The sequence below is a fragment of the Armigeres subalbatus genome, chromosome 2, assembly GCF_024139115.2.
Source record: "Armigeres subalbatus isolate Guangzhou_Male chromosome 2, GZ_Asu_2, whole genome shotgun sequence".
Classification (NCBI taxonomy): domain Eukaryota; kingdom Metazoa; phylum Arthropoda; class Insecta; order Diptera; family Culicidae; genus Armigeres; species Armigeres subalbatus.
Window position 1 is genome coordinate 395,395,077 of NC_085140.1, and position 25,057 is coordinate 395,420,133.

At 38.2% G+C, this 25,057-nt stretch overlaps 1 protein-coding gene and 1 pseudogene across 1 annotated transcript in view; one reads left to right on the forward strand and one right to left on the reverse strand.

The window, feature by feature from the left end:
* Positions 1-9,024, forward strand: part of LOC134217450 (phospholipase A1-like) — a 41,057-nt gene extending 32,033 nt beyond the window's left edge. Inside the window, exons 3-8 of the mRNA XM_062696216.1 lie at positions 3,178-3,323; positions 7,411-7,526; positions 7,996-8,122; positions 8,324-8,515; positions 8,576-8,771; positions 8,837-9,024. Of these exons, the coding sequence (XP_062552200.1) occupies positions 3,178-3,323; positions 7,411-7,526; positions 7,996-8,122; positions 8,324-8,515; positions 8,576-8,771; positions 8,837-8,894 (835 nt within the window). The 3' untranslated portion in view covers positions 8,895-9,024. The remainder of the gene's footprint in view (positions 1-3,177; positions 3,324-7,410; positions 7,527-7,995; positions 8,123-8,323; positions 8,516-8,575; positions 8,772-8,836) is intronic.
* Positions 9,025-16,950: 7,926 nt separating this feature from the next.
* LOC134210219 (uncharacterized) lies at positions 16,951-25,057 on the reverse strand (annotated as a pseudogene).

Consider the following 25,057-nt stretch of genomic DNA (forward strand, 5'->3'; position numbering starts at 1 on the left):
CAACAATCCACGGTCCTTGAGCACATCGGCGAGTATGCGTGTGCTCCCGATGAAGTTGAGAGATTTGCAGTTCCACGAACCGAGTTTCCAATCGCTAGTCCCTTTTCGTCGCAGTGGTCTTCGTCGATGGTTCCGGTCCGTACTCTCTTGTTGATTGTTCGTTGCGTGAGTTTTTTTTTGTTTTGGCTGGCTTGCAAGGCCTGACACTAAACCCCCTAAATTTCCGGAGGACCATTCCTCCTTATTTCCGGTGGACCATGGTGCACAGTTTCACTTAGAGTCCCTCGCTGGCACTCGGACGATGATCAGCTGCCCCTAACATGGAGAACAGACGCTGTTGTGAGCCGATCCTGACATGGAGAACAGACGCTCAATAATATTAGCACCTCCGGAGAGGAGCAAACCCCCCCTTCCCTGTCAGCATACGACCATAGTTCCCACCGGGGTTGGTTACCCGATCTTCCCTAAGGTTGCTCGTATCCCGGCCAGCACCGCCGGGAGGTAGGGATAGGAGTTGCTGGGTAAGAGGCTAAGGACCGCGAAATGGGGTCTATTTTATTCCTTCAGGTACGCGAAGTACCAATGGTACGCTTTACCCAGCATTTGCCGTGCCAATATGTCGGCCATATGTCTATTCCGGCCAAATGAATTTCGGCCGGGTGAGTATCAAGTCGAATATAGACCGCGTAGAAAAAATCAACCCTTCTCGAACAGCTTACAGACTGACGACAACAATGGTCGCCGGGGACACGAAAATGAGATGGACTTTCGGGTCCTTCAATATTGCGCTTGAAAGTGTCATGCGGAGAGCCGGTGATTTTCTACGGATCCAACCAGTTTATTTGATTTGCGGGTGTCTCAACATTGTCGGTAGAGCTTTTGAAAAAGTGGCTGATCAACAAATTTTTATTATATCGATGAAACCGAAACTAAAATAATACTAATAGATAAAAAGCGCTTATTTTTCACAATTATTTATATTCATGGTAAAATTTCTTGCCAAGCGCATTTTTTAACGTACGGCCAAATTTATTAAAATTATGGATCATAATCACGTTGAACATTGCGCAAATTTGATTTTTTATGGATCAAAATATATTTTTTTCATAGATTATTTTCCAAAGATTTATGGATCATTTGCCATGCGTTCATGGGAGCAGAAATGGTATTTTTTTCTTGGTCAAGTATAACGGAACATATTTTCCTACTGATTGTTAAATTTTAGCGTAGTTAGGGAGCTTAAAATTATTCTTTATGGGGGTTCTCGAACTATTTATGGATTAATGATTAAAATTAATGATCATTCCCCATTGTTTATATGCATAGGCGTAACTAGAGTTTCGGTCTAGGAGGGGCCATGGCACCAGCTGTGGGATGTAATTTTCAAAGGCGATTTAAAGCACTGTGCGCATGGATTGCAATAGAATTTGACTAAGTTTACTAAGTGTTTTCTGATACGAACTGGTTTCTAAATCTAATTTTTTTCATCCTAAAAAACAAATTCTAACTAAAGCAGGCACAAAAGAGTTTTCCGATGATCCTTATGAAATCGCCAAAAAATTAAATGGAACAAGATCTTTTGAGGATTATAAAAATATTTCTTTAATGCAATCTCTGTTGTGAGTGCGAAGGCTACCTAAGTTTTGTCCTAATACTTTCAATGGAATGCGTTGTTGATTTTTCTGTCATTGTAACAAAGATTCTTAAGTTTTATAATTTTATATCTTTCTGTGCCATAATTATATAGCGAGAGCAAAAAGCTCCATAGGAATTTGATCAACTGTTTTGTGGCATACCTTGCGATTAACTCGAAGATTTTCGAAAGAATGGTCGTTCGAAATTTCATTGATCGGATTTGTGTACATCTACTCATTTTGATGTAGTTGCTTCAGTCTTTTTTGAAGCGGATGGTAGTTTAATAGAACAGAAATATTTATATCTTAATACAATTATGTTTTCATGTTTCTGCGACCAGGATACTAGTCAAACAAATGCAGAACAAATTTATTATTTTAAGTTAGCAACTGAATTAGAAGCGGCATTGATTTTAGCTTAAAAATCGAGAAAATGTTCCCGGGGGTCCAACTTAAATATTTCGATGCTTTGCTGAACAAATGGTCATAGATGTGATAACGCAACAAAAAATATGTTTATAGAATTCATAATCAAAATTGAGAAATATGTAGGAAATATGTAAATGAAATAAAAACTGACTAAGTTGGAATTACTTTTCAAAATTTTCTGGGGGGGCCACAAGTAGGTCTGGAGGGGGCCAGGCCCCCCCGGCCCCCCCTTATTTACGCCAATGTTTATATGCAAAAGTTTGTTTTGCCCTTTGTAAAGTGTAATGGCTAATGGAAGCCAAACAGAAAAAATAGTATCACTTCAAGCTTTAAACTATTTCATAAATATGTTCTCAAAATTATGATCGGTAGTGTATCTGGCAAAAAAAGAATGAATAAAAGATATTTAACCAACCGTATGTACCGTGTTTTTTTTTTCATCTCGAATAGTATATCTTTGAACCAATCCGCAACAAAACGATGGAATGACAAACAGGAAAATGTTTTGTTTTTGATTCGATTTACCGAAGCCCGTCTGCAACAACGATGATGATGGGAAAATTATTTTCTCAGCTTGTAGGAAAGTGAGTTGAAACAATAATTCACTAAATATCAAATCACGATTGTCACTCTTTGTCACCCAATAAAAAGTCTCGGTTTCTTGATGTTTTCCACCAAGCTGGAAGATTGAGGTAGGCCGCCAAGTAATAACACACAATGCATTAATTGAGTTTCAAATTGAAGACACACAAACAATTTTCATCGCGTATGAAAGGATCTATTATCACGGGAATGAACTGTGAAAACACACATTTCTCCTATCTATCCTAACTTTACAGACTTTGTAGCCATGCCTTTGCTTCATGGCGTTCATAGCGATCGTTTTAACCATGGATCGCGAAACGGTTTGTGTGTGTTATAATAGTTCTTCCGCGGCTATTAACTATGCTATTGTCATTGCTTAATGAGTATCAAATCATAATCGGATCGAACGATTTCTCGCAGACAAACGACGCAACTATTGCAATGCACCGATGAAAAATGAAAAACAACCAGTCACGGCGACATAGTTTCAACTGTTTTTTCCCCTTTTCTTCTCTGCTTATTTTCACAGCACTAGTAAACGAGGCAAAATTGTGGACATGACCCGGCCGAAGACATTTTTCAGAGCAGGCTTCAGACCGCACCATGAAACGGCGATAATCATTCACGGTTTCAACGGGACGCAAACCAGCAGGCATATCATGTTTCTGAAGGATGGTATGTTGCATTTGAGTAGTTGAAGGAAGTGATCTATCTTATGTTATATCAGCATTAAATCAATAGATAACGTATTTTGTACGTACGTACGTATGAAGAATATTGACTATACAAATAGGAGGTCATGGGATCAATCCTAGGCTTATTGTACATTTCCTACTTTGCATTTCTAATTGAGTTTTTTCTGTGTTTCACGTTCTGGAGCATGTGAATTTTTTGTATTTGTTTGAACATTGCTAGGTTTAGGATAACAACAGGTATTCACAACACATGATTAAAATCAAGGATTAAAATATTCTTTTATTCCATTCTAATCAGACTATTATACAAAGTAGCTAATTGAAGCACGACCAAAATTCTGTTTTAGAGAAGCAACGAAGAATAGTCTGTCGGGAACACATATCGGTTTCTGGAAGCTGCACCAGAAAATGTATAGCCAGCTTTCAGCTCCCATGTATCAACAATACGAACTTTTAGTTTTCCAATCCGCTAGGCTAAGCATTTGCTACATGTTTTGAAAATGGGCTTGGGCAAAAATGGACAAAACGCTCAAATGATGGTGTAAAATGACTCAATTGCATGTAAAATAATGGTGAACACTTGGTTGTTTGTTTTTTCTTGATGGATTGAACTACAATCGCAAATCGTTAAAATTGGGTGTATAAGGGATTTTTCTATTTTTTTTCCAATGGAACTCTGTAATGGATAACTAATTTCGAATTATAATTGTAACTCTCTAAGTTGCCTCGATTACCTTTGGCTTGATATGGAATTCCTAATCAGAAAACAAAATTCCAATAAGTGTCATCCCATAAAATAATTTAATATGTAGAAATGGTGAATATTCATCAAAAGACAAAAAAATAGCAGAAATTCAGCAATGCGGAAAACAGACTTGATGTTTTTTTTTCAATAATTTTTCGAACAAAGTTCGGCATCTTTAAGGACTCTTGAAAATTATAAATTAAAGTAGACAACTTTGAAAGCAGTTGAGTGGTTAGGTGTTTTCGGATTCTCGTCTTGATCAAGACATGTCAGCAACTGCTTCTCATTCATTTAAAAAAATCAAACACAAAAAAGGAAAAATTTTCATTCGCGTAATGCGTAACATTTGGTAGTACCCAAACGGGGAAACTAGAGGAACATCGCCCAAGAACGACGATTATGGAGCTCCACTATACGCCAGGCATATGTGCATCGACGCTGTAGCCAACCAGGTATCCTGGTAGGTAGTAGTCCGCGGTTCATGGTCAATCGCACCTACCAGAATTTCGTCGATTACGATGAGGAGTAGTAGCGGTGATAGAATACATCCTTGCCTTACACCAACTACGATCCAGATGAGATCCGACAAAATCCCGTTGTGCACTAACACTACAAGAGAACGCTTTGTACTGTGCTTCGATAATGCTGATAAATTTTTCAGGATAATCTCAGTGATAATATATTCTTGTGAGTGGGGTGTTCGAAAGCTTTTTCGTTGTCAATTTAAACCAAATAGGGGAAGAGGCCCCAAAACGATGGGAAGGCTGGAAAAACCGATATTTTCCACATTTTGACGAAGCATCTAACATTTCGGCGAGCCAAAACGCCCTAGGGCAACTAACCTACAATGTACTACGCGTCTCCACGCACTGTCCATACCAGAATGCTGATTTGCCGATACGTGGTGCGTTGTTCCCTAATAGCTGCCAGCAAGAAGGCGTTTTGTCTCATGAGTGTTCCGACAGCGAAATATCACCACTTTTTTTTAAATTTGAATAGGGGGAATGACGGCTTTGGCAGGTTTTGTTCTATTATTGGTAGGGGGTTTTTTATGACTGACTAGGCTCAAATTTTGCCTAAACATTTTTTGTAGGGGGACATACGGTTTTGGCAGGTTTTGTTCTATTATTGGCAGGGGGGTTTTTGTCGACTAAATTTTATGAAATCTGGCCACAATATTCTTTGATATGCAAAGAATGCTTAGGCCAAATTTGAGCCTAGTCAGTCATAAAAAACCCCCCTGCCAATAATAGAACAAAGCCTGCCAAAGCCGTCTTTCCCCCTATATCAAAGAATATTGTGGCCAAATTTCATAAAATTTTGTCGACAAAACCCCCTGCCAATGATAGAACAAAACCTGCCAAAGCCGTATTTCCCCCTATTATTAATATGATTGAGATTTTCTACAATTTTGAGATGGAATCAGTTAGCTATATTGTTTAACTGTTGCATGAGGTAAAAATACCCATGAAAATCGTAACAGCTAAGACATTAAAGTAGTCTTCGCTAAGCTTAGAGTCGCATCGAGCTTTAGTAGTGTGGATGTCATGGCTAATCCTGACTTGACTTATTTGTAATAAATTTGTTATGAATTTATGGAATGAAAATTTTTATTATGAATTCATTGTTTTAAATAAGATTAAATACGTTTTATTGGGATTTCTTCAGAACATTAGAGTTGCATTATCAACAGAAATTTTTTTTTTTTACCTGTATAGTTGGCTAATTTCCGTGAAAATAACTGCTTTTTCTGCTTCATTATTAACAACCTTCAAACTTTTCATTTTAAAAGTATTTTTACTACACATGTAGTAGCTGTCATGCATTTCACTTCATCGATACAGCGTTTTAATTGGTTCGAAAGAACAAAAAACATGCCATTTTAAAACTCTCAGTAGAGACATTTTTATAGGCACAGGTACCGTTGACATTCTTTTCTAGTTTGTATGCCTACTTATCGAATATGTTAGCAAATAAGTTTTACATTGTATCTCATTTACTTCCCGGGTGAAAAATATCTTGAAAACAGCCACTCACCTATGTTGGACTGCAAAAAGGTGCATTCCATCACTATTGCAAGATACCTCACACGTGTAGTTGAGAAAGTTTATCACATTTTTTTGTAGTTTTGTTGTTTGATTTTCTACAACTTTGACGCAGTTTTGTTCATTTATATTTTTTCTTTCGAAATGTCGAAGCCTTGAGCTTCGCGTACTTGCCGTCTGAGTAGGGTAAAAATCGATTTTCAGACTGCATTTTTTTGAGTTGAAAACTACTATGAACTTTTTAAACATGTGGCTTGAAAACGGTACGGAATTATATTGTGGTCCGAACGTCATAATATGTTATTAAACACAGATAAAAATATGTTGTGATTTTAAATTTATTTTCTTGTACATATTTTGAGCAGCATGCAAATAAACGCAACATTAATTCGATCTTACTGTTCTTTCAAATCGAAAAAGATTTGAACGGTTCTTTCCTGTTAAAAATTCAAATTTAACTGAATATTGAATTTCAGTTTGTTTGATGGGATTGGCTGCAATATTACACGTCGTTGAATTTTCAAAACTATTTACCGTGTATGTTAATGTTAGACAGCATTGTTGTCCAGATGAATGCGAAAACCAACAGCCTTCTTGAAAAACGCAGCTGATTGGGATCAAGTCTAAAATACAAAATTTTAGGAAGGCGAGGTTGTATGTTTACGCGTTTGCAATCATCTGCAAATTTTGCAAGGCTAAACGCCTTCGGCAACGATCTATAGCCTCCACAGTCCACACGTTCCTACGCACTGTCTATAAATAGAAAAGCGGACGCATGGTACATTTCTCCCTGCGAGGACAGCCAACAAATGTTTTTAAGTTCTTCGAACAACCGCGACCTTGTACGCGACGCAACTGTTGCCATTGCTTGGCGACTGCATTTGTGACGCCGTTGGTATGGAAGTGTAAACGAAACATTGCATGCGACCTAGCGATAGAGTTTGCGACAGTCGCGTCGCGTGTGTTTGGGGGTTTACCGGCAGCATTGAATCATCATTGGTTCAAATATTTAACTAGCAAATATTGTGCGAAATCAAATGTAAATTTTTAATGTTTTTACCTTCTTTTTCAGTATTAGGTCTGTAAAAGCGCTTTGAAGTATGATAGTCGAATAATGCGATCACATTTATATTATCAGTCCTGAATGGGTCGATAAAGTTTACCAAACCTAAAGCTTCGGAAAGCTTTTTTATTTACTCCAATGTATTCACCACAAACACCTAATGGATTCCTATCGTTTTGCTCTCACAAATCCAACAAAATTCACCATCGGAAAGCTTACCTCTCGCGCAAGTATAACGTGTTCGCCGTAGATTGGGAGCGGATCTCGCAGTACCCATGCTATCTCTCGTCGCTGTCCAACACGAAGCTAGTCTCACAATGCACAGCCCAGGTAGTTATGCTTACCTTTATAAATCACCTTACTCGTAGTACATAATGCGTTAGCATGAGAGACCGTCTGCTTGTCGTTGCGGCGTCATAATCACGGTTCAATGAATTATTGGCAGTGGCTGATTTTCTACTCGCCGCAGCCACATCCAGGCGCTATAGTATATGTACAAAATAGCCAGCAAGAGTTAACCACCAGAAATTTGTATGGCGAAAGACATCTAACGCTGGTTTTCTCAAAATTAGGAACTTTTAATGAAAAACTATTTGGTATCGGTTATGAGGGATGGTGTCCGCTACTACGCCTACCAAATATTTTGTTGATGAAAGTGCTTAATTTTGAGAAATCGAACCTTAGATGCCTTTCGCCATACTGATTTCAGAAAGTTAACTCCTAGTGTGCCGCTGTAAGCACGCTCAAAGCAGTCGATTCATTGATATCAATTGTTGGCTAAATAGTTGCATATTCACAGCTGTACTCATTCATTACCTTTACCGGGAGCCACAGCAAGCAGATCACGTGCGTTGGCCATTCACTCGGAGCTCATATCTGCGGCATGATGTCCCACCATTTAACAAAACGGCAGTACAAAATCATAGGTGAGTACTAACACGGTTATGATTGGTTTCCTTCTTCTGGACGGTCTGTTTGATTGACAGTTCGAGTGGATTATAATTGTTATTTACAATGCAACAATGAACGGCATAATTGTTTGTTTGTAGAAGCACAATTAAGTTGGAATCAATCATTTAGGTTGATATATCTGTGATGACTCTGTTTTTCTTGAATTCCATGTCCAGGTTTAGATCCAGCAAGACCACTCATAGAGAAGCATGCCTCGAATCGGTTCCGGTTGACGAAAGACGATGCCAAGGTGGTGCAAATTATTCACACCAATGCCGGTTTCCTGGGACAAAGTGCGTTCACCGGAACGATCGACTTCTGCGTTAACGGTGGCCAGACGCAACCGTATTGCACGGGCAACTCCATCAGTAAGTTTTGTTTTATAAGATTTTGAAGATTATATAATGCAATGACGAGTAATCCTTCAGAACGAGCTCGATGCAGTCATTTCCTCAGCGTGTGCTATCTAGCCAATGCAGTGTTGTCGGGGGAACCAACGATAGCTTTCCAGTGCCCTACGGGGTGTGTTCGGAATAATCGGATACCATTTGCTCCTTTGCGGTATTCAAATCGAATACGAGGTAGGATGAAACATTACCATATTGGGCAGGATACACCAGATGAGTGAGTATTGATGAATAATTTCGGATTTTTCTGAATGCGACATTGATATTAAATGCAAATTTCAGAGCCACCGGAGGATATTGTGTTCATATGGATCAAGCAATGAATTGTCCATACAACTAAAATAGTCAGAGAGGGTTGCGTTACCAGCGTGTAAATATGGGTGTAAAATTGTGATATAAATAGATTTAAGTAGCATTAAGTATACAATAAAAAGTGAGACCGTTTTTATACGTTTTTTGTACTAATTAAAGTTTAATCGATAACAGCTTGATGGCTTCAGAAAGTATATCCTGCGTCGTTTCTTCATTAGGAACCTTTTATCCATCAATTCGATACAACAAAATACCTCGTCGATGTGCGACCTGTGTGTCAAAGTTGCCCGAAATACTCACTGGGTCTAAGCCGATTACCTTTTCTACAATAGTATCCAAGGCATCGCTACACTGTTCTATCCACCACATTGTAGGGGCATAGCATCTGCAGAAATACACACCGTTGATTTTTGCAGATCTGAGATACCTACCATTCCACTTTCAACATAGCATTATCCAGCATTTCGTCAAAATTTCCTGGAATGAAGCCGCATATGGTCCGCATAGCTTTTGTATATCCGAATCACAGTGTCTTGGATCTCGACTTCATGTTTATCTCCAATTAGATCCGCCTTCGGTTATCTCTTCCAAAACCTTACATTGGATCACATCCACATAGAGCATACACAGTAAAAAATAAAAAGTAATATCACATCAGATTAGATGCACATCATCGCCGTCGTCAATATAATGTTTTATTACATCTGATTGACGTAACAAAAAGTTGACGTACTTGATATTTTATTTTCAAATTAAAGCAGTGTAACTCATTTTCGACGTAATATTTTTGATGTAACTAAAAACAACGTAAAACCAGGTCAGGAAGAATCCCGCTTTCGGCAGCGGGGTTAGGGGTACCGTAATCCGGGGGAACATTGATCAGCGGGGTAACATTGATCAGTTGAACCATTTTCAAAAGATGAATAAAGTATTACTTTCTGTTATTACGATTACTTATTATGAGTTAGGTATTTTAATCTTGACTAAATTTGCTACCGAATAATATAATCTCCACTAGAATTTGCATTTAATTTTTGCCATAGTTTGAAAAATAAAATCAACATCATTTTGTTAACTCACAGTAAGCTGCCAAAAAGCACTCAAAACAAGCATAATAACAAAAAATTGAGATCGTACCTACAATTGGGTGATAAGTAATCTTATTTTCTTTGTTTATCCATATTTTTGTTTCAAAATTTTGATTTTTATTGTTGAAAAACCAGATAATTCACCTAGCGGTCATGATGCCTTACTCGAAACAATCAATACGCTTCGCCTCAGTATAAGGATTTCAAAAGTAATTGCCTACCTTAAGGCGTTTACAAACGCTTGCTTTATAGACGTAACAAAGTGAAATGATTGATGATCAAAGTTACCCCAAATTGGAAATTCGAAAAACTAGACAAAACAGATTTTTAAAACAATTTTATAATTATCAAATAATCAAGAACAATAGCCTCAAACGTTCTACACGTAGCAGTACTCGTTTTAAAAATATGAAAAAAGCAATCATTTAATTTACGGAGGAAATATTTACAAAACATTGAAAAAATTGATCAATGATACCCCGGATTACGAGGAATTCAAAACGTATTTTATGGTATGTACAAATACTTGAATCTTTAAATTAAAAATTTACAGTTGATTTTTTTAAATATTTTTTTAATTTTTTAATGTTAAACTATTTGTTTTTAAATTTTAATTTTTAATTTTCAATTTTTATGTTAAATTTTTATTTATTTTTATGTATGTATATATATGTAATTCAATTTATATAAGTCAATATATTTTTTTAAAATTATTATTTATTTATTAAATTTTATCGGTGGTGACATGGCAGCGTCGTTGGTTATCGGCAATAAAGGCGGGGCAATTTGTTCGGAAGTTTTTTCAGGAAGTCCTCCGGAAATAGCTTTGTAAGTTCTTCCAAAAAATTCTTCGGAAAATTTCCCAGGCATACCTCAGGAAGTTTCTCCAGAAGATTGTCTGGAAACTCATCCAGATATTATTTGGAAACCCTTCCACTAAATTCTCTGGAGAATCCTCCTGCAATTCTCGCATAATTTCCTTCAAAAATTCCCTCGGAAATTCTTCCAGGAATTCCTCCAAAAGCTGCTACGTGAGTTCCTCCAGGAATTCCTCCGAAAGTTCATCCAGGAATTCCTCCAGGAACTCCTTCGGAAATTCCTCCAGAAATCCCTCAGGAGATTCCTCCAGGAATTCCGCAGGAAATTCCTCCAGGAATACCTCCGAAAGTTCCTCTAGGAACTCCTCCGGAAGTTCCTCCAGATATTCCTCTGGAAGTTCCTTCAAGAATTCCTCCGGAAGTTCCACTAGGAATTCCTCCGGAAGTTCCACCAGGATTTTCTCTGGAAGTTCCACCAGGATTTCCTCCGGAAGTTCCTCCAAAAATTCCTCCGGAAGTTCCTCCAAAAATTCCTCGGGAAGTTCCTCTAGGAATTTCTCCGGAAGTTTCTCTAGGAATTCCTCCGGAAGTTCCTCTAGGACTTCCTCGGGAAATTCCTCTAAGAATTCCTCCGGAAGTTCCTCTAGGAATTCCTCCGGAAGTTCCTCCAGGAATTCCTCCGGAAGTTCCTCCAGGAATTCCTCCGGAAGTTCCTCCAGGAATTCCTCCGGAAGTTCGTCCAGGAATTCCTCCGGAACTTCCTCCAGAAATTCCTCCGGAACTTCCTCCGGAACTTCCTCCAGAAATTCCTCCGGAACTTCCTCCAGGAATTCCTCCGGAACTTCCTCCGGAACTTCCTCCAGGAATTCCTCCGGAAGTTCCTCCAGGAATTCCTCCGGAAGTTCCTCCAGGAATTCATCCGAAAGTTCCTCCAGGAATTCCTCCGGAAGTTCCTCCAGGAATTCCTCCGGAAGTTCCTCCAGGAATTCCTCCGGAAGTTCCTCCAGGAATTCCTCCGGAAGTTCCTCCCGGAATTCCTCCGGAAGCTCCTCCAGGAATTCCTCCGAAAGTTCCTCCAGGAATTCTTCCGGAAGTGCCTCCAGGAATTCCTCCGGAAGTTCCTCCAGGAATTCCTCCGGAAGTTCCTCCAGGAATTCCTCCAGGAATTCCTCCGGAAGTTCCTCCAGGAATTCCTCCGGAAGTTCCTCCAGGAATTCCTCCGGAAGTTTTTCCAGGAATTCCTCCGGAAGTTCCTCCAGGAATTCCTCCGGAAGTTCCTCCAGGAATTCCTCCGGAAGTTCCTTTAGGAATTCCTCCGGAAGTTACTCAAGGAATTCCTCCGGAAGTTCATCCACGAATTCTCCCGGAAGTTCCTTCAAGAGTTCCTGCGGAAGTTCCTCCAGAAGTTTCTCCAGAAATTCCTCCGGAAGTTCCTCCAGGAATTCCTCCGGAAGTTCTTCCAGGAATTCCTCCGGAACTTCCTTCAGGAATTCCTCCGGAAGTTACTCCAGGAATTCCTCCGGAAGTTCCTCCACGAATTCTCCCGGAAGTTCCTCCAAGAATTCCTCCGGAAGTTCCTCCAGAACTTTCTCCAGGAATTCCTCCGGAAGTTTCTCCAGGTAATGTTCCGGAAGTTTCTCCAGGAATTCCTCCGGAAGTTTCTCCAGGAAATCCTCCAGAAGTTTCTCCAGGAATTCCTCCGGAAGTTTCTCAAGGAATTCCTCCTGAAGTTTCTAAATTATAAATTATAAATTATAAATTTAAAATCAAAAAATAAAAATTAAAAATTAAAAATTAAAAATTAAAAATTAAAAATTAAAAATTAAAAATTATAAATTATAAATTATAAATTATAAATTATAAATTATAAATTATAAATTATAAATTATAAATTATAAATTATAAATTATAAATTATAAATTATAAATTATAAATTAGAAATTAGAAATTAGAAATTAGAAATTAGAAATTAGAAATTAGAAATTAGAAATTAGAAATTAGAAATTAGAAATTAGAAATTAGAAATTAGAAATTAGAAATTAGAAATTAGAAATTAGAAATTAGAAATTAGAAATTAGAAATTAGAAATTAGAAATTAGAAATTAGAAATAAAAAATTAGAAATTTGAATTGAAAAATTAGAAATAAAAAATTAGAAATTAGAAATTGTACATTATAAATTAAAAATTAGAAATTATAAATTTTACATTGTAAACTAATAATTATAAATTGAAAATTAAAAACTAAAAGTATAAATAAAAAATTAAAAATTAATAATAAATAATTAAAAATTGAAAATTAAAAATTTATAGTTAAAAATTATAAATTTAGAAATAAAAAATAAAAAAGTAAAAATTCAAAATCAAAAATTAAAATTTTTAATTTAAAGCTTGAAAATTAAAAATTAAAAATTTCAAAATTAAAAATTAAAATTTAGATTTTTTTTTCATGATTTTGTTTTTACGGCGGTTCAGGGCTCTAACTCTTTTTCCTTACGAAGATTATGAGATTTAGGGTGCGACCAGAGTAGACGCGAAGTGCGAAGCGAAGCGTCCATACGATTTGACAGCTCCTTATTATTGACTGTTACTCCTTTGCGTGCCGTTTTCGCGCGGCGTCACGTAGACGTGTCTTCTCTGGCAGGCACCTTACGCCTTACCAAAATAAAAAATAATACAAAAAAATGTTGCCAAAATCGAACAGGGTCTGTATTAGAAATAATCACTTTTTCGTCATTTTACCGGGTAGCGTTAGAATTTTCCATTTCCTGTTAGCAGCCGTTCAGTCGCACCACTTCTCCCCCGTTTTGCTTGAGGCCGAAAACACCAAAAATTGAACAGTGACACGATAAACTCCGGAATACTCGTTGGCTGGACACTTGTGCGTAAAATTCGGCAATGACTGCAACAATAACATTTCAACATTGCAATAAACCTCCTGCCGATCGGAAACTTACCTTTCATCCTGAACCTAATTTAATTCATCCTGAACTGACCAAACACTCGATTCCCGCAATTATATTTGAACTCCATTAAATATGAACACTTAAAATGAGTGCGATTCCTGCAATGTTCTGCAATTTCACGTTGATTTAACATAATATACAACATAAGTATGTAATATTACGCTTTTTTTCCAACTGACATGATGTGCATCATTTTATGTGTAAGAAATTACCGATTTAGCGAGGTAATGTTACGTACTTTGCGCGCAACCGAAAAAATATTTTGTCCGTTAGATTTTACATTCAGTTATGTAATAATACATCGAATTGACTTGAAAATACATCAAATCGGCGATTACATAGGTTTTTTAAGTACATTGACCAATGTTACGTCATGGGATATTAACATTTTTTTTGCTGTGTAGGAAATCTCGTCATTCAACTTTTTAGAAGCTCTTCTGGGCAGCATTCTGCTACAGGACTAGAATTATCTCACCCTTATTCGTGTTATCCGTTAAGGATACTTTTGGCGTCTTCTCCTAGACCAGATTTGCATCATTGCGTGTTCTACTTCGTAAAATTCATCGGAATAACTTTCTTTGCTTAAAACAAAGGATAACAAATCCATACGTAAACATAAAATACGCTTCTATTCAGTATTGACACTTTTTGGAGCGAAATCATTTTTCAGCGAATGAGCGAAACGATGCGATTCTGCGTGAAAAACTCATGCGCGATGCTCTCCATGCAGAATCGCAAGTAAGTCAGCTCGTACATCAGGCTTCGGTGAGTAAGATTTGAGCATGATTCTACCAACACTAAATGTGATTATACATAATGAATTTCATGGTAAATTTCTTATTTACCACATGATTTTCTATTCCTGTTTCCAACAACCCAAATCTGAAGTAAAAATTTTCGTATCAGTTCTGGAATTGAAGTCGATCGTTTAGTAGGGGAAACTGGACACACATAATCCCCACTTTTTGTTTCGCATATTTCTCGATGTAGCAGGCATACATTTATACGATGTAAGATGGACTTGACAAACAATTTAATAAGTTATTCAAAAACATCATTGAAAGCAATTATTTTTTCATGAAAATTTCCAAAATATCGATTTTTTATGAGCTGCGCATGTTTAGGTTCCTGTAAGTCTAATTAAAGGCCAAAATGGTTTATTTTCAAATTCTGACAATTATTTATAGGCTAATGTAGAAACAGTCGTGTGAAAATGAAATATTTTTGGTATTTTGGTTCTCGAATAGAGTAACAGTGACAGAGGAATGTTTGCTTTATCAACATAGTTGTCATGCTGATCGTGAATTATCTGCAAGTAATCCACTCCATTGAAAAAATGGTCATATTAAATACGACCCAGGACGGGTTGGTTCGATGTGGAGTGTCAGAGAGTGACAGACGAGAAAAACGTTGCCAGAAGCCGGATGTTGGTGTCGGGTACCCGATCGAATAGAGATCGGTACAAGGAAGCAAGAGAAGCCGAAAAACGAACCCACCGCAGGAAGAAAAAAGAGTACGAAGAACAAGTTATTAGTGAGGCGCAGGAAAAAATGGAGCAGAACGATATGCGGAGGTTTTATGAGTCTGTCAATGGCGTGCGGAGAAAGACAGCGCCATCTCCCGTCATGTGCAACGACCAACAAGGGAATTTGCTGACAGATAAAACTGAAGTGGCTGCCAGGTGGAAGCAACACTTCGAGACTTTGTTGAATGGAGGAAGTGACGGTGCATCGGTGAACAGAATAAATATTAGCGACGATGGACAAGCTGTGGAGTCACCTACACTAGATGAGGTTAAAAAAGCTGTTAAAGAGCTGAAAAACAATAAGGCTGCGGGGAAGGACCAGCTCCCGGCTGAACTTCTCAAACACGGCAGTGAGCAGCTTTATGAAGCTCTGCACCTGCTGCCTGCTAGCTGGTTGGACGGCCTCATTTGCCCTCTATTTAAGAAAGGGCACAGAAAGTGCGCCAATTATCGAGGAATAACCCTCCTTAATTCGGCGTACAAAATTATGTCCCGTATTCTGTTCAACAGATTGAGACCGCTTGAAGAGTCCTTCGTCGGTGAATACCAAGCAGGTTTTCGTGAGGGCCGATCAACGACGGATCAAATGTTTACCCTGAGACAAATCCTTGATAAATTCCGGGAGTACAACTTGCAGACAGATCATCTGTTTATTGATTTCAAGGCGGCGTACGATTCAGTGAAACGGAATGAATTATGGCAAATTATGCTTGAACATGGTTTTCCGGCGAAAATGATACGGCTGATTCGTATAACGTTGGACGGATCGAAATCAAGTGTAAGGGTTGCGGATGAAATATCGACGTCATTTGTTACCTTAGATGGATTAAAGCAGGGTGATGCACTCATGAATCTACTGTTCAATATAGCGCTCGAGGAAGCGATTAGGAGAGCTGGTGTGCAAAGAAGCGGTACCATTATCACAAAATCGCATATGCTCCTGAGATTTGCGGACGATATCGATATTATCGAAATTAATCGCCGTGCCGTGGAAGAGGCTTTTGTGCCTTTTAAGAGGGAGACAGTGAGGATTGGACTCACGATCAATACCAGCAAAACGAAGTACATGGTCGCTGGCAATCAACGTGGGTTCATTAGTGGTGGTGGTAGCGAAATGGTGCTGGATGGTGAAAAATTTAACGTGGTGGAAGAATTAGTGTATCTTGGAACATTAGTGACGTGAGATAATGATGTTACCCGCGAGGTGAAAAGGCGTATTGCAGCTGCAAATAGGGCTTATTACGGACTTCGTAACCAGCTTAAGTCCCGTAGTCTGCAAACGAAAACAAAACTCGCGCTGTATACTACACAAAAGAAATACGACTGGAAGATTTGGTGTTTTATTGTGTGGCTTTCTCAGTCTAATTTAGTCAAAACGATTCGTTTTGTTTTGCCCGACGTTTCGGCCTGTATTTTTGGCCTTTTTCAAGGGTGAACTAAAATAAGAACATGGACTTTAGGAGGTACACAACATAATACATAAAACATAGTAAAATATAACCTACACAGTCTACCGTTTTTCGTTATTAAGTTTGCCGTTTTTCACATAGGGAGGGCTTCTCGTAATCCTACAAATTGTAACACATAAAAACATAATACGGCCATAACATAATTCACATAAAAATTGTCTTACAGTTTAAACATTTAGTGTGAGCGTAGGGACTTTGGTAGACACTGCTATTGCACACGACTTGCACTACAATAATAGACAGGAATAGACAATGTTCAATGGTTGGTTTAGAGATGGTGGTGTCGGATGCTATAAAATTCTCATCTGTTCAGACTCATTTACACTTTCTGATCTAGTGTGGTGGTGAGCAATTTCTCTGCGAGAGGAATTGGCTTTAACGGTGTGGAGTATACCTGCGTATGTTATATTCAGACCCTCCACATCAGTACGGTAGTTTACTGTATTAGGTGTGTTTTGAATATGACACATTTCTAATATTGGTAGGGCTGTTTGTCGAAATGTACGATCTATTATTTGTGTGTTGTCTAGATTAAAGGTGTGTTGATTGTTTATCATATGTTGGATGAGGGCTGTTTTGGCGTGTATGTTATTTTCTGGGCTTTTGCTAATCTTGTTTATGTCGGATCTGTGTCCACTGATACGTTTTTTTAAATTGTTGGTGGTCATACCAATATAAACTTGATCGCAATCGTTACATGGAACGTTGTATACGACGTTGTGTTGGTCATATGGAAGCACTGGATCTTTAACTGGTTTCAGCAGGGATTTTGTTGTTTTGAAATTTCGTCTGGCTATTTTTATGTTTTTGAAGTCTTTTTTTCAGGATGTTGGAGATGGTCGTCGTCAGAAAAGGAATGTTGAGCATGGATCTATAGGTGGTTTCTTGGCTGTTTGGATTGGCTTCGTTTGGTGGACTGGATGGTTGAGATCTTGGAGTTTGGCTGGTGTTTACGTCGCATGGATCTATTGATGGGGTATGTGTCGGAATGATCAGAAAAGGTGGACTGGGCGGCGATGATGTGGTGGGCTATGTGAAAAACGGCAAACTTAATAACGAAAAACGGTAGACTGTGTAGGTTATATTTTACTATGTTTTATGTATTATGTTGTGTACCTCCTAAAGTCCATGTTCTTATTTTAGTTCACCCTTGAAAAAGGCCAAAAATACAGGCCGAAACGTCGGGCAAAACAAAACGAATCGTTTTGACTAAATTAGACTGAGAAAGCCACACAATAAAACGCTGTATACTACTCTGATTCTTTCGGTGGCTTTATACGGCCATGAGACATGGACGTTAAAGGAGGCTGATCGGAGAGCTTTCGGAGTGTTTGAGCGTAAGGTGCTGCGGACAATACTCGGTGGTAAATAGGAGAACGGTATCTGACGGCGTCGCATGAATCACGAATAGTACCAGGTGTATAAAGGGCTGGATATTATTAAGCTTATACAACACGGCAGACTACGGTAGGCTGGTCACGTTGTTCGTATGCCGGAAGAACGTCAAGCGAAAATAATATTTAGTAGAGAACTCGGAAGAGGCCACAGGCTTCGTGGAAGGCCGCGTGCACGATGGCTTTTTGCAGTTGAAGAGGACCTGAGGGCGCTCAATGTTCAGGGCGACTTGAAGCGATTGGCCCAGGATCGAGTTCAGTGGAGAAGGATACTCCATTCGGCGTAGGTTCATCTCTGAGAGAGCTGTAGCCCATCAAGTAAGTATTAAATACGTCAACCATGATGTTTCCAAGAGGATTTCTTTTTGTGGCTGATACAGCTATGATACCAAAACAGGATGACCAATACGGGTTAGGGACAAAAGGTCGAAAGACAAAAGGTCGAAAGGACAAAACGTCGAAAGACAAAAGGTCGAAGGGACGAATGGTCGAAAAGGACAAAAGGTCGAAAGGGACAAAAGGTCGAAAGGATAGAACGTCGAACGGGACAAAAGGTCGAAAGAAACAAAAGATCAATAAGATCAAAAGGTCGCAAGGGACAAAAGGTCGAAATGGACAAGGAACTGAAACGGAGAGAGTCAATCTAGCACCAGAGATGCCCTACACAGTTAGGAAAAACTCTTTTATTTTTCACCATTTTTAGCAATTGAATGAAACTCATTCAGTGAGTACAACTAAGAGATGGATGTTGAGTTTTTTAAATGTCACTTCGTTCTCTCTAAATGGCTCTCAAATATACCGCCGTATATTACACGCCGGTGTATTTTCAATGCGTGCGCCTGCGTGGCTGCAAAGTGCACTATTTTGACAGATCGAAGTGACATTCAGAAAACCTAGATATTCATCTATTATTTGCACTCATTGAATGAATTTTATTTAATTGATAAAAATAGTTTAAAAAACATTCATTTCCTAGATCAACAATCTTTTTTTTAACTCTAACAGAGTTATCTAGATATGCATAATATTGCTTCATGGTAATTACTCCTTCTTTGAAAATAGCTCATTCTTCAACTTTGATTGATGTGATGAGTGTGTTATTTCTGCTTGAAGTTAAATGCATTTCGTAAATTCTTTTGGAATACACCCAACTTGTTATCAACTTGTTCTTGACCAACCTTTTGTCCTTTTCAACCTTTTGTCCTTTTCGACCTTTTGTCCTTTTCGACATTTCGTCCTTTTCGACCTTTTGTGCCTTTCGACCTTTTGTCCTTTCGGCCTTCTGTCCCTTTCAACCTTTTGTCTTTTCGACTTTTTGTCTTTCGACCTTTTCTCCTTTCGATCTTTTGTCTTTCGACCTTTGTCATAGATTCATACAATACATAAATATATCTTTGTTATTTTCAAAACTATAAGGGACGATTCAAATATGACGTCTACTACTTTTTGAGATTTCTAGACCCCCCCTCCCCCCTCTGTCACGCTTTTTTGTATACCTAGTATATTCAGTGTCACAAAATCTTAGACCCGCTCCCCCCCTAAAACCTGTGACATCATTGTTGAACGACCCCTAAACTTTTGTCCTTTTCGACATTTTGTCCTTTTCGATCTTCTGTGCCTTTCGACCTTTTGTCCTTTCGACCTTCTGTCCCTTTCGACGTTTTGTCCTTTCGACCTTTTGTCTTTTCGACTTTTTGACTTTCGACCTTTTGTCTTTTCGACTTTTTGACTTTCGACCTTTTGTCTTTCGACCTTTTGCCATAGATTCGACCAATACATAAATATATCTTTGTTATTTTCAAAACTATAAACTTTTGTTCTTTTCGACATTTTGTCCATTTCGACCTTCTGTGCCTTTCGACCTTTTGTCCTTTCGACCTTCTGTCCCTTTCGACGTTTTGTCCTTTCGACCTTTTGTCTTTTCGACTTTTTGACTTTAGACCTTTTGTCTTTCGACCTTTTGTCATAGATTCGACCAATACATAAATATATCTTTGTTATTTTCAAAACTATAAATAGATAAAATTATCCCGAATTTTAATTTAAAATTGCTCGCACCTCAAAAATCATGGCCATCGCATATGAGCAAGTCAAACCACCTTCCTTTTGCCAGTGGAGATATATCAGCTTCCACACTGATATTCTTCCCTCCCCCTTCATACGGGAGCTTGGCAGAAGGAAGGTCGTGTGATATGTGCCATCACAAATATTGCCCTCCGCTCGCTTTCAAATCGACTTCTATAAAACATTCTTCATGCCTGCCGTATCCTAACGGAACTATCAATTCTATACTTTCGCCTCTAATTCTATCATGAACATGTACGTCCAAGTTTGGAAGATGATATTAGCATTTCCATATCATTGTAAATCGTTTAACTTCACGTAGAAGTAACACACACGAAATCATTAATTTAGTATACACCCAGGTTTTTTTTTACACGGTTGAAATTCATTAATTTCTCGGTCAACCTACACACTTAACTCATTTCACCGTATTCGGTAAATTTTACCGAAATCTCAACAGCAGATCTGTTCGGTAATACATTTTACAGATTTTTTGTAATTTTTTCCATTGCTCAACTGTCAAAATCACCGGAAATCAGTTAAATTATTTACCGAACAGTTCTGCTGTTGAGATTTCGGTAAAATTTTACCGAATTCGGCGATTTATTTTAAGTGTGTAAGCTTTCACAGCTTTTTAAATACCCCCTGAATTTTCTTTGATTTTTTGTGAATTTTTTCGTGGGGTTAACTTATTGTTTCATTGACGCTGAAGGTCTTAAACGACTAAAACCAAACCGTGTAAAAAAAACCTGGGTGTACTGTATGGTTCTCTATTGTAACGGGTACGAGGCACTAGCATCCGACTCCTAGCAGTATTTTCTCGTCCGTCACTCGCTGCCACTCCTAATCAAACCAACCGTTTCGTTGGCGTGCCGTTGAATCCATATAGAATAGTAAGAACTGTTTTGCAGCCCTTACATTGTACCGTTAAATGTGCAAAGATTATCCATAAAAAAGTCAAAAACATCCCGTGTTCCATAAAACGACGGGTTCCATAAATCCATAAAATAGTTATGGTAACAATGTTATAGTTTTTCTTGGTCATGTCTAGCGGAACATAGCTATTTTATTATTGTTTGCTTAATTATAACCTAGTTATCTTCAACTTTTCTTTCTGCTCATGTCTGTGACTTTCTGATACTTCGATAAGATAAAACAATTGAATTGAAGTAAGTTTTACAAAACGAGTGTAAAGAATGGCTATTTGGTCACGTGAAAAATCTCACTATCTGGATCTGGGGATAGCTACAAAAGAACAAAATTGATCTTGTACCACAGTTACATTATGATTTGAACAAACCATAATCGTCCTCTAAAATATGGCAAATATTAGTAAGTAAGGAGAAACAACAAAAATTTGAGTATTTTTTCTCAATCCCAAATTTTGTACCAAGTTTACAACATGAGGATCTTATATTCCTTGCACGTAAAGTACTTTTGAATAGCTTTTGTACTACATTAGACGCCACTTGCACGGCGTTTCAAAAAGCACCGGTATTGGGAGGTGTTTAGCGATGGGGGTAAACCCCCAATATGAAAATGTGAAATTACATTTTGAAAATTCAAATTTCAAATTAGGCAAGATGTACCAGTCGTGGCTATAGCACCAGTTGTCGCACTAGTGCTTTAAATGCGAAATGGCCAATCAAATCACCACAAAACAAGTTCAGATCGATAAAGCATATTCATATGATACGATAACACCGTTGAACTCCTTCTAAATAAGCAAAGCATAATTGTAAAAATTGATTTTGCTTGTCCTTTGCATCAGTTGTCACACTAGTGGTCCCTATTTGGCCAATCCCATAAGAAAACAATGGGATTTGCCAAATAAGGAACCAAAATTAAGAATAGTGCCACAACTGGTGCATGCGTTCCTATTATGGATTAATCAATTTTGAGGATAATAAATAAAATTATTGTGGTTTTCACAGCTGTTCTCAGGAGCAGGAAGTAAAACCTTTGGCTTGATACATTGCGTTGCGTTGCGTTGCGTAGCGTTGTAACGGAGAATTTCGTAGATTGCATACTGATAGCTCTCATGTATATTCTTTAACTTCTAACTCCAACTGCTTGTCGATTACTTTTTGGGAGTTAATAGCAACCCGATTGGAGGTCCAAATTGATAAAGCTTGAAAGCTACCATTGCCGGCCACGTTCATCTTACCGTTACTAGGAAAGGTAAGGAAATGATGACATGACATCTACTTAACGAGAGGCCAGCGACTTACTGACACCCTATATGTCAAATAGTTGGATGGTTGGTAGGGAATTTATTTTTGGAATATCATCATAAGCAAATGATATGGTAAGTTTATTCAAATGTTGGGAGTGACCATGCTAAGAAATTTATGTCACTTCGTTTTTCTAGATGTTTAACTTCCTGGGATGGGACAAGGTATTAGACTTGCCCTGGCTAATAAGCCTAGGTTTAAGCGCCATTGCTCGCTCTCTGAAACGAGAAGAGAAGAATCATATATGGAAAACCCCTCTCCGCATGTGCTAATGTCAAATTCAATAAAACCTTTGGCTTGATACATGTATATAAAGTCGACCCGCATGCCTTTCACTTATTTTTAAAAAACAGGTGTTCTTATGTATGGCGACGATTGGTACACCCACCCTATTAGTTTCTCATTCGGCGTTCTTATTTTAACTACAGTAGAACTTGCAAGATCTGCAGCAGTTATGTACTTAAGAGATACGACAGCTGACATAAAATCTGCATAATAAAACCCGCCTAACTTAAACAATTGCAAGCTTGATTGCATGTAAAAGATAATTATTTCCTTCCATTAACCAACTGAACCACTTGATGTTTAAGTTCTACTTCCCATTCAATCATCAGATGCTTCCTAAGTCGTGAAATCGGACTATTGCAACAAGTACAACGGACTATGTGCATTGCAGACATTTTACGCACCATGTACATTGCAGTTGAATCGTAACGCGGCACAGCTGTTTCATTGCCACAAATAGTTTAACAGACATTTTCCCATATTACTCTCAGCCCAGTGTTGTTTGCAAATGCTACCTATTGTAAAGGGATCTTCTAGTGATAATTACATGTGATTGTATTTCGATGGTCGCTTCCAGCAATATGAAGAAATTTAACGACTATTGGAGAGATTTGGTTGTTCAAACACAAACGTTGCCATTCCCATATCATATTATGTAGCGCACCAATCACAATGATTGTTTTGCCGTAAATAACACTAATGTCGGCATTCAGGTAGGTTTCTGTTAATAATTAGCCTTTACGAGCTCGAAAGCTCCATTCTGGGTTTTTAAGTCACTAGTTCTGTATACATTCTGTAAATCTCTCTAGCCTTCATTTCGTTGGGTTATAACATATTGATTTTCTATACGATGATGTGCTAGCAGAAAATATCGTAAATTCCTTGTTTCTTATACAAGGCGTTCAACCGGTAACTTTAGCTAAACGGAATTGAAGTCATGGCAAAATTTTTATTCAAATCACGCGTTACGCATGGCATCGATCGGTTTGCGGTTGGGTTAAATTTCTTTCACTCGTTTTGATGCTTCAGATCTCCGGAATTGCACGTTGTGGTGATGGCATTTGTGGTCGTAAGGATGCTTTTGGCGCATATTGGCACAAGTAAGAAACAATTAATATGGGTGTCACGGTCGAACGCTTCCGTACATCTCGGTACCGATTTGTTTAGTTTAAGAGAAAGCTGTATGATCTCATCCAATATGATCATTTTAGCAGCGTTCCGCGAATTATTGTTTAGCATCAATACAATATTTTGAAAAATATAGTGTGATTATGTGGGAACGCATATAAAGTAGCTATATCTTTGAATATAATAATCTTTGATATAAGTATTTCTCCCTGTAACCTACCAGTACTATTTTGTTTTTTTTTACTACATTTTCCATCTGCCTATTTATTTACCAAGGTCAGTAACATGACTCTTACAGCCCGGACTCTAACGTCAATACCCATCAACACATAGACCAGGACATTAATTAACATTTCATCGTAAACAAGTATCAATAATGCAACAAAGTCTTAAATTCAAAGTAGTGACACTTCGTTTATTTAATTTACAACAAACCATCCACAAAAGTCCACCAACTCAGTTGACATTTCGAATAAGCAACAAATCATCGCCGGCGAAACAATCGATAACCTACTTTTTTGTAACGGTTCTCCGTTGTCGGGGTTCGTCGTCCCATCATGCCGTCAATGATGGTGAAGCTTCTTCTATTTTGTCGTTCATAAATGGGCTGCATGTGTACGTCCGCTGCTGAAGTGTCGTAGCATTATGAATGAACTAAGAAATTATTCATTCTCAATCGCATGTACATGGATATGCAGCAGAAACCATCATACCGTTCAGCGCCCTCCAATCGACAGCCCTTTAAGTACGTCCAGCCGACCGAGAATGGCCGGCCAGACCACCTGTCAGGGAAGGTGTCGGCGGCAAATTGCATAGGCATGTACTTTGTATATTATTTTGAAGATGAGGGTCGAACAATAATTGTTATTAAGACTTTGTATTAAATTGAATTAATTTACCAACGTATGTATTTGCAAGCCCCAAGATGGTGACAATATTCTTCTATGAGCTAAGAATGAAAAATACATAATTTGATCACATGCGATAGCATATGCTAATGACCGATAAACTTTGTACCGAGATAATTCAAGTCAATAGTCGTCGGGGTCTCAACTCGAGCACTGGCTATCATCCCTGCCTATACCTTCCAGATAACAGGCCCGATATCTGATCCTGCTATCATCACAACTGCTTCGAACTTCGGAACATGTATTTCTAAAGCTGCTTCCAGCACTGATCTTGATTGCCCTGCTGGAACCTCCTTCCGGATGTTCCAATTCAT